This window comes from Lonchura striata, chromosome 5 (genome assembly GCF_046129695.1).
Source record: "Lonchura striata isolate bLonStr1 chromosome 5, bLonStr1.mat, whole genome shotgun sequence".
Lineage (NCBI taxonomy): Eukaryota > Metazoa > Chordata > Aves > Passeriformes > Estrildidae > Lonchura > Lonchura striata.
This window is the reverse complement of record NC_134607.1, coordinates 58,357,210-58,366,599: the sequence shown is the minus strand read 5'-3', so window position 1 is coordinate 58,366,599 and position 9,390 is coordinate 58,357,210. Positions and strand designations below refer to the sequence as shown.

The window sequence follows — 9,390 nt, the reverse complement described above, 5'->3', positions numbered from 1 at the left end:
GGCATGTGCCTCCTGTTCTCTCCTACTGCACCGGTGGTGACTGTAGTACCCTGGGGTGCTTGGGCAGGCGGGAAGAGCCGGCTGCAGGCACCAGTGAGACTTGGGGTGACAGGGGAGAGGTTTCACCCCTTGTGAGGGACCCTGTCTGCATCCCTGCCTGCAGTGCACCCCACCCTGCTGTCCCTGCAGCCTGTGGGGCTGCCCCACTGCGTCCGGCTGTGCCACCGATGTGCGTCACTTTGCGCAACCGGAGCGATGCAGCTCCCCGGGGCCGACCCTCGTCACCTCCGGCCCCCCATACAGACTTTCTGCTTTAAGCCTAGCTAGCTCCGAAATGACCAGGCTGATCCCTCCCACCTGCCCGCTCCCCCTGGCCCGGCCCTGACGTCAGGGGAAGGCGTGCGGATGCGTGTGTGTTCGAGGCGCACATCATCCACACATCAGATAGCGCAGATCCATCAGCCGGCAGGAGCCAGCCGACAAAGCCCCCGGAGCCGGGCTGCAGGCGAGACCGCGGCCCCTCGCAAGGCAGCGGAGGAGCGTCGGGCCCCTCCGAGCACCGATGCTCTGCAGAGCGCAGCTCCAGGGAGCCCGTCGCTGCTAAGGAGGTGAGTAAGGGGAGGCACAATGGCCATTGCAACGCGCCAGGGCTATTGTAGCTGGAGATTAAACTTCACGGTCCACGTTTTTCCTTGAAACCTGCTTTTTCCTTTTGACAGTGGAGAGGTGCGAGGATGAAGCGTGACTTCCCTCCGGTTTGGTTATTCTCCACCAGCCTCAGGAACAATAACTCCCCTGGGGGTGGCGGCGGCAATGTTGCACGTCTGCTTTGGCTTGGGGGCAAATAATCCAGGTCTTTGCCACGGAGGGCTGAGCTCAGCTGGGATCCAGCTCTCGGATGCCGGGTGAGCGGGAGGCAATTTGTGAAAAATCTGACTTATTAAAGTGGGCTGATAGTGACAGGGGCTGAAATTGGGATTTCTTTGGACTGGATGCACTATTCCTGCCGATGGCAAGTTAGATCCACAAAGGAGGAAGGAAGGACACAGACGAAGATGTCTGTGCCATGTCTTTGAAAGATGCTATGCTAATTAAAAAAATAAAAACCATCACAAGAAAGTAAACAAATCTCACAAATTTTTTATTTGGGAATGATGATTATGCATACATGCTTAAAAGGTAAAACAAGCCTCCATGATGGTTTCTCCATTTGCTTCTCCTTTGCAGTTGTCAGCCTGCTTGCTTTCCCTCATGGCCTCTCTGAGAACTGGGCAGCCCAGCACTGACTAAGGGAGCTTTTTATAATCAATCCATAAAGGTGACATTCATATTTTAGCGCTAAGCAGGCTGTATCGTAGGCGAGACTATCTCAGCAAAAATCTCTGGAGTTGGGAGTGTGATTGGCTTAGCTGGGGAGGGGATGCTGTCAGTGTGCATTGCCCAAAAACCGCCTAGTTTTATTTTTCCTATAGTAATTTGTCTCATCAAAGGGATTTGTAATAGGCAGGGTAGGTGAGAAAATTGCTTTGCTTGATATTTAACTCTTGACATGATCTGGTGACCAAAACCGGGAGAGGGGGGGAGCTGGGAGGCTTTCATTAGCATCAGACAGAGACAGCATTTATAAAAATCTGCCAGACACCAAGGCTGTGAGCCTTCTCTGAGGAAGGAAGGATGGAGAAACATAACCCAGCCAGCGTTGCACTGGCCCTGCTCGCAGAAACCCCTTCCTGGAGCCATCGTGGTTTCCCAGCTGGTTCCTGCCCTTTATGGCAGCCCCCCTGGGATCTCTGATGGCCAACGTGTTGTTGTTGGGTCCCTCGGCAGGTGAATGTGCCCAGCAGCCGAAAAATTGGATTTTTCGTTTTGCATTGATCTCTGGGGACACGCTCATGCGTCTGGAGGGGTGTAGCTCTTCTCTGTTTCAGCCTGTGTCTAGACAAGCTAAGTCTGGGGGGGCATCAGCCTCCCCGAGAATGGCAGCGGGCCAGAGCATTGCTTTCTGTGCTCCACGGGGTGAGGAGATGGCTGCTGGCAGCTGGCTGTGGAGGTGGGGTGTCTTTTTGACATACAGAGATCTTTTTTTTTCTAATGGGGCAGGTTTACTGGGATAGTAAGCCTGACTCCCGAACTGAGGCCACGGGCATTCACAAGGGATGGAGAAAACGTGATGGAGAGTGGCGTGGGAGAGCCCGTGCAGGAGATTGCTGCAAAAGGCAGAAGAGGGAGAATAGCCCCCAGCTCCTTGGCTGGGGCGGGGGGAGCAGTGGCACTCGGGAGAGCCGAGTGTGGTGGCAGGCAGCTTCCGAGCTGGGGATTTACAAAGAGAAGCGGCGCCGTGAAAGAGAACTACCCACAAAGGCTACGGTCTGGCCAGCCGAAGGGTCACGTCCAGAGCCGGAGCGTGAGGGCCGCCAGCAAAGCGGCCACCCATCCGCCAGTCCATGCTGGGCATCCCGGGGGCTCCAGCGGATGGGAAGGAGCACAAAGGAGCGCCGCACAGGAGGGCCGGCTCAGCGAGGGCGATTAAGCTAATTAAATATGTATTTCCCCGCCCGGGCGAGGGAGCGTGAGGGTTTTTTTTTCACTGCCACTAATGAATGGGGAGTGGCAGACAGAGGCTGCTGCCTCTTCAAAAGGCTCTTTTCCCCCCTTCTAGGGGGCCTTGAAAGGCTGTTTAGTTAAACAAGGTCACAGTCAGCACCCAAGTCAATGTGTTTGGCTTTAAAGAAGGGGAGAGAGACAGTGATTTTATTTGATAAACCGCAGACCTTTCAGTCGCTGCTGATGAATGGGGTACTTGGATCTCGAGATAAAAGCTGATGTGTCTACTGCCTGTCTGCCTTAATTGGCCTGGGTTTCCTGCCTCCGCTTGCGAGGGCTCCTGACTGTCAGCTCTGCTTGTTCAGGAGCCTGTCCTCCAAAAAATATAAAAGCAAAGCTGACTTCTGCTACCAAAGAAGCACCTGTCACCAGAGGGCTCTGGGGTTTGGCTTTGAGATTTTTTTGGGGGAGGGAGGAGAGAAGGTGGACAGGGAAGGAGGTGTTTTTTATAAAGAGTATCCTTTCAGGAAGCCCTGGGCTTGCAGCCACTTGCCTCCTTGGCTTGGAGGACTGTCACCCCGGGAGACCCTCGGAGCAAAGCCACCAAGAGGAGACAGGGAGGAGCAAGGTGGAGGTCCAGCAGTGGCAGTGGAGGGTGGTTACTCTGGAAAGGCTTCCCATGCCCCGCGGCAGAGCCGAGATGCTGCAGTCTCTCCACTTGCTTCCTCAAGTGACCCGGATTTCGTCCCTGCACTGTATACGTGCGTGGGGTGGACATAGTGTCGTGGGGTGGTGTCAGCCAAGCTGGGAGAGACCTGAGGTGGGGAGAAGAGATGCTCTCATGCTCAGAAGAGATTACTGTGACCACAGGAGATTGAGGAGAGGGTGAAAATGCCTCTTGCGCTGAGGTACTCCCTCCTTATCCCCTGCTGGGGCTGCATTGTAGAGAAATGTTTGGGGAGAGGGTGCTGGGGTGGAAAGCAGGGAGGGAAGGAGGACAGCAGAGGTTTTCCCTGATCTTTGTCTGGGCTGGGAGGGGAGGAGACACTGGTGAAGATATGCCTGTGTCCCCACTCTTCTTTCAGCCTGCTTTTGCCCTGAGTTTAATTTCCTCAGTCCCTTTGTTTGCAGCAGGGATTTAAATGAAGTGGGAGGTAGGATGCAGCCCTGGAGTCCTCCATGTGCCAAAGCCCCTATGCAATCTCAGCTTCACCAGCACTGCCAAAGCCAAGAATTCAGCTGCTGGCACCAAGGCTGACTGACAAATCTGGCATTCTTGGTCCAGGTACTGAAGAGGGGCTGAGTGCTGCTGAGCGAGATGGCCTCGGCCTGGCTCCAGGACAGAGATCTCTGCTCCAGGCCCTTCTCCAAGCAGGAGATAGAGCAGGCAGCTCCATGACATGTCCAGGCAGTGCATCCACTAAGGATGGGGATCCTACAGCCTTGCTGTACCCTGTCCCATTGTTTATCCCAGTGAGCTGCCACCCTACACTAGTGCTCCCCTCCAACATCCCCACGGGCCATCCAGAGTGCCTGTGGGGGATTGCACCTCGCTTGTTCTCCCACAAGGAGCAAGCTCAGCTCCTGGGGGCAAACAGCAGCCCAGGAGGGCATCTCTGCTGCTCCCTCAGCTCTCAGGAACAGACTGTCTGCCTCCCCAGCAGTGTCCAGCCTGCTCCCATTCTTCACCACTACTCACCCCCCAAAACAGGGAGCCTTCCAAGGCACCTGGGCCTTGGCTGGTCCCACAGGTGAACCTGGGGCAAACCCATTCTTGGTTGCCACTTCACCAGTGCACACTGTTTTGTCCCTGCAAGCTCCCCCTCCTGTGCACTCCCTTATTTTAATTTTGCCTCTGGGAAACTTCCATTTTTCCAGCCCTCTGTGGATGCCAACCAACTCCTTCAGCATACTAATAGTTTGCTCCAAGCATCCTTATTCAGGTTAAAACCCTCCATTGTCCCTAAACTGGTGGGGGGATGGAAAGGCCTCCTCTGCCAGAGAAAGCCGCACAGAGGAGGTGCACCATTTTCATAGTGACAGCCTCAGGTGGAAGTGGGTGAGGGGAACAGGAATTGCCTAGTCCCTCCTTGGCACTTCAGCTGCTCTAGAAATCTTTTCTCGTGTCCTTGATGCCTGCTAATTTCAGAGTGGAGGTGACCCCCTTTTGCGCTTCCCCCCAGGGCCTTCATGTCTCAAAAGGCCACAGTGAGTCAGAAAAGAAATCAAATAATTCTCTATGTTTCCTGGTGTATGCAGGTGTTGTCCCAAAAGATGCTGCATGCCCCAGTGGGGTGGAAAAGGGCTAATGGGGTTGCTGGGGAAGGGGATGGAATACATGGGATATTGGGCTTCTCAGCTCCAGGCAATGGAAACTCCTGAGCCTGAGGAGCAATGGAAGTGGGTGAGCTCCCACCCAGTGCACCCAAAGAGAGGTGCCCTCAAGCAACCCCTGGTGTGGGGCACCCTGGGACAGAGGCACAGTGTCAGATGCAGCAACTGATTGGAATAAAAATCAACAGAGCAAGGACTTTCTGAGCAAGTGGCAGCAGTGCTGATCACACATCAGAGCATCTGGGAGACTTAAAAATGCACAGCGCCTCCAATTTCATGCTGGGGTGCTTTGTCAAGGACAAGAGTGTCCACAATTGTGATTGCTCCGTCTGCAGGGTTCCTGTGCCTTAGGGCTTTAACTCCTTGAGAATGGCAGGATGCCTTCAGAAACTGGAGCCTGATGATGGCAGCAGCAGGAGGTTGTGCTTCTGTGGTGGCTGGACTGAGGTGCCTGAGGTGCATGAGGGTTGCTGGCAGCCTCACCACAGTCTCCTGGTGTTCCTTCTTTCTGTGGGAATGTGCCTGGAGGGACAGCAGCTGCTGGCTGGGGTTGGGGTTGTATCCTAAATCCAGCGGGGCTGAAGCAACCTCCTGTGCTGAGAAGACCTCAGACCCCTGACCTTGATGTACTGACCCGTTGTCTCAGCCTTTTTGCTTCACTTTTTAAATCAGAAATCTCAGGATGGGGGAAGTTCTCAGGGTCTGGGACTGGAGGCCCAGGCATGCTGGCACTGCATGGGCATCCTTCCCAAAATGGTCCCTGCCTGTGGCAACCCATGCTCCACTGCTTCTTTTTCCAGGGTGTGCTTTTTAGTGACTTCATCTCTAATATGTGAGATTATCCTGGCAATTGAAAGGTTGAACAAACCAGGTTTTTCTCTTGGGATTGATTTTCTGGAACATCCCAGGTGACTCCAAGCTGGGAAAGGCTTCCTGGGGCAATTCCCAGTGCTGGAGGTTGGTGTCCAACGCTGAAGGCTGGCAGCATGTGGGAGCTCCCTGTGCCCACAAATGGTTGGGAGCCAAGGGACAATTCCTGGCAGTAAATTGTGCCAAAAGCCTCACAGAAGGTCCTGTAACCCCCAGCCCCTTTTGCTCCCCAGGTCACCAGCAGTAGGCCCACACGCCTGGGCATCCTTTCTCCAGCTGCTCACCCATCCGATCCCAAAATGGAGGAGCCCACCGACCCCACCATGTCATCGGACCCCAGCGCCCCGCCAGCAGTGCCACCCCTGCACTCCCCCAAGTCGCCAGTGTGGCCCACCTTCCCCTTCCAGCGGGAGGGCAGCCGCATCTGGGAGCGGGGCAACCTCCTGCTACGGGACCTGCCCAGCCCCCTCCCCACCAAGAGGACCAGGACCTACTCGGCGTAAGTACCTGGTGGATTTGGGAATGTCCAGTTGAGCCGTGGTCACCTGCAGTGCCTGCAGAACCCTTTGCACCTGGTGCATTTTGCCACCGCGGTGCCCAGCATCTCTGCACACCCCTGCCCAGAGTGCTGTGGGTGGGTGCCATGCATTCGGCCTGGAACTGCCATGGTCATAGCAAAAATCTCTCCCTGTGCCTCCGCCTGGGCAAGTGCCACCAGTGAAAAATCTTCTCTTTCCTCCTGTAGGACAGCGCGTGCCTCTGCTGGCCCCATCTTCAAGGGCGTCTGCAAGCAGTTCTCTCGCTCCCAGGGCCACGGGTTTATCACCCCAGAGAATGGCACTGAGGACATTTTCGTGCATGTGTCTGAGTAAGTTCCAGGGCTGTGCAGTGCTGGAAAACCCCAGGGAAGCCATGCCATCAGCATGGAGCTGGAGACTTTTGGGCTGGGGTCTCCATGGGGTGGACACGGGTCTCTGCTTGTCCTGTACCCTCCATCATCATTGGGCTTTCTTTTCCAAGGCACAATTGGTGGGTCAGGTACCCTCCTTCATTCTGGGGGGTCCGGGGCAGGGGTCCATCTCTTGGCTGCAGCAGCAGCACCACCACCTCTCCTTTCCTCTCCTGCAGCATCGAGGGAGAGTATGTCCCAGTGGAGGGGGATGAGGTGACGTACAAGGTCTGCCCCATTCCTCCCAAGAACCAGAAGTTCCAGGCAGTGGAGGTGGTCCTCACCAACCTGGCGCCCCACACAAAGCATGAGACATGGTCTGGCCAGATCATCGGCTCCTAGGCACCCAGCGAGGCCGCCAGCCACTCAGCCCCATGGAGCAAGCCTGCCCAGCCGCTCACAAGGGGTGTGGGGGGAGCCGAGGCGGCGGCGGGGCCGGGGCTGCCCCCAAACATGCAGGCGTTTGCGTTCAGTGTCTTTTATAAGGTTACGGTTTCCTTTGTCTGTGTGTGTTTGTAAGTGTCTGTCGAGGGGGACAGGGGAAGCAGATTCCTCCTTGAGTGTCCCCCAGCTCCAGGGGCAGCACCGAGCCCCGTGTTCCATTCCCTGCTCTGGAGGCCATGGGGAATAGAGAAACCAGTCCTATGCCCCAGCCCTCCAGCTCTACTGGGCTGAAGCAGGTGCTGAGAGAAGGAGCGGGTGGCTCAGCTCACCCTCCTGAACTCCACTCTGGCAAGATGGGCACCCCACTCAGTCCACAGTGGGACAGCAGCAGTGGGACATGCTCTGGTGCAGGGACAAAACAGGGTGGTGTGGGGTGGCATATCACTGTGCGGGGTCTGGGTGGCTGAGACCCATCCCCATTGCTGGCAGCTCACAGCACCCACCTGAGCCACATCCCTCCATCACAAGATCTCAGGTCAGCAGTGCCACAGGGAGATGACTGGTTTACAGAAAGAAAAAATTTGGTTTTAAGAGGCAGACAGGTGCTGGCAGGTTACCCGGGGCACTTGGTGCTGTGCCTGAGGGGCTGCACCTGGGCATGGGGCATGGGGCACTTGGCACCTCTGTGCTCCCTGCTGCTGCTGGGCAGTAATGCACTTTTCTTGGCTCAGTGCTGACATGGTTTTGGGGAGGCAGACATTTTCTCCTCCTTCCCTTGCCCCCCGGCCCCCTGGGGACCCCCTTCCCATGCGTGTGCGTGCGTGAGAGTGTGTGTGTGTGTGTGTGTGTGTGTGTACATGTCTGTAGCTTGCTTGGGGTGGTGAGGGGCTGAGGGGTCTAAGCAGCCTCAGTCATGGGGCAAGCACAGCCACCTCCTCCCCAGCCCCTCAGTGTAGGCAGGGTCTTGTATACAAAGCACAAACTTTGGTTTTTTTGTCTTTTTTTGCCATACCCTGGCCAGGTGGGTTCCCACAGCCCCAGGGAGTGACAGGGAAGAGGGCACTGGGACAGGGACAACGTGCACTGGGCTGCTCTTGAGCTCACCCCAGGGAAACAGTGCTCATGCTCCAGGAATTACCAGCATCTTAAGGCATTCAAAGCAGGGTTGGGGACAGTAGGGTGCCACCAAGTCCCCCTGAGCGGGGCAGAAGGGGACAGGCAGCAGCAGGAGCTGCTGGCACTGCTGATGCTCAGCATGGATGGAGAGGGGTGTTTGCCACCTTTTTTGCTGCCTCTGCTGGCGACAGGGCTAAGTGGGGAAAGGAGCAGAGCAAAGCTGGTGCCATGCAGGACAGCTGGGCTCTGTGGATTTGCGAGGACCATCCATGCTGCTGTGGATTACCCCAGGACCCTCTAGCCCATCTCACTGCCAACCCAAAACCTGGCTCTCCCAGAGGCTGTGGCAACTCTGGCTCAGGCTCCAGGCATCCCCAGGACATGCAGTCAGTTTGGCCAAGGCAAACTGCCCGATTTTTTTTTTTTTTTTAAATAAACTAAAACCCTAGACTCGTTGGTGTTTTTACAACTCTGGTGTGGTTCCCGCCTGTCTGACCATGTGTCAACCTTTGTAACATTGGCAATAAACCATTAAAAGTGACTTTCCCATGAGGCCTGCCCGTCCCGGCTCTTTATCCTGTGTGCATGTGTCACAGTGACTCTCTCAGATAAAGTACCTGGAGCATCCAGGAATTTATCCAGACATCAGAAAGGACTCACCCACAGTATGTCCCGGAGGGGGCTGGAGATGCTCCACACTGTGGGCCTGGGACAGGAAGCTGTTGCTCACTCCGAGGGGTGACCAGGAGTGGGGCTGGCCCCCCATTGCTGTGGGGACTTTGAAGTGTGTCTTGCATGTTGCCATTCCCACAGCACAGCCTAGCACAAAGCACACACTGCCTCCAGGTGCTGAGTGTTGTGGCTTTAATAGGATTGATTTTAATTTTTAAATATACATATCTATGTATTTAAATATATTTCTCATATAACAGTTGTCATCAGCCAGACAGGAGCTGCCCATCTCACACAGATATGGATCCATACACCAAGACAGTCCCAGGCGTGGGGCCTGCCACGTCTGCTTGCTCACATCCCTGGGAGAAACCCCCACTTACGCTGTGGGCACACACCATGAGAGGAGCATCATAGCAAAGGGGTCTCAGGGACAGGCAGGAAATGCCTTTCACTTCAAAGGTGCAAGTCACCTCATCCCTCAAGGCCACCAGTGCCCTACACCGTCAGGGCCAGACCCT

The 9,390-nt window shown here is 55.6% G+C and overlaps 1 protein-coding gene across 2 annotated transcripts; it reads left to right on the top strand.

The window, feature by feature from the left end:
• Positions 1-360: 360 nt before the first annotated feature.
• Positions 361-8,749, top strand: CSDC2 (cold shock domain containing C2). 2 transcript variants are annotated; one of them, XM_021552769.2, is made up of 4 exons: positions 361-608; positions 5,982-6,247; positions 6,494-6,616; positions 6,877-8,749. In XM_021552769.2, exons 2-4 carry the CDS (start codon positions 6,048-6,050, stop codon positions 7,037-7,039), a joined length of 486 nt encoding a protein of 161 aa, XP_021408444.2. In that variant the 5' UTR covers positions 361-608; positions 5,982-6,047; the 3' UTR covers positions 7,040-8,749. The 2 variants fall into 2 exon arrangements, with proteins under 2 accessions (XP_021408444.2, XP_077639749.1); XM_077783623.1 differs by having other exon boundaries at positions 502-608; positions 5,965-6,247.
• The last annotated feature ends 641 nt before the right edge of the window (positions 8,750-9,390 follow it).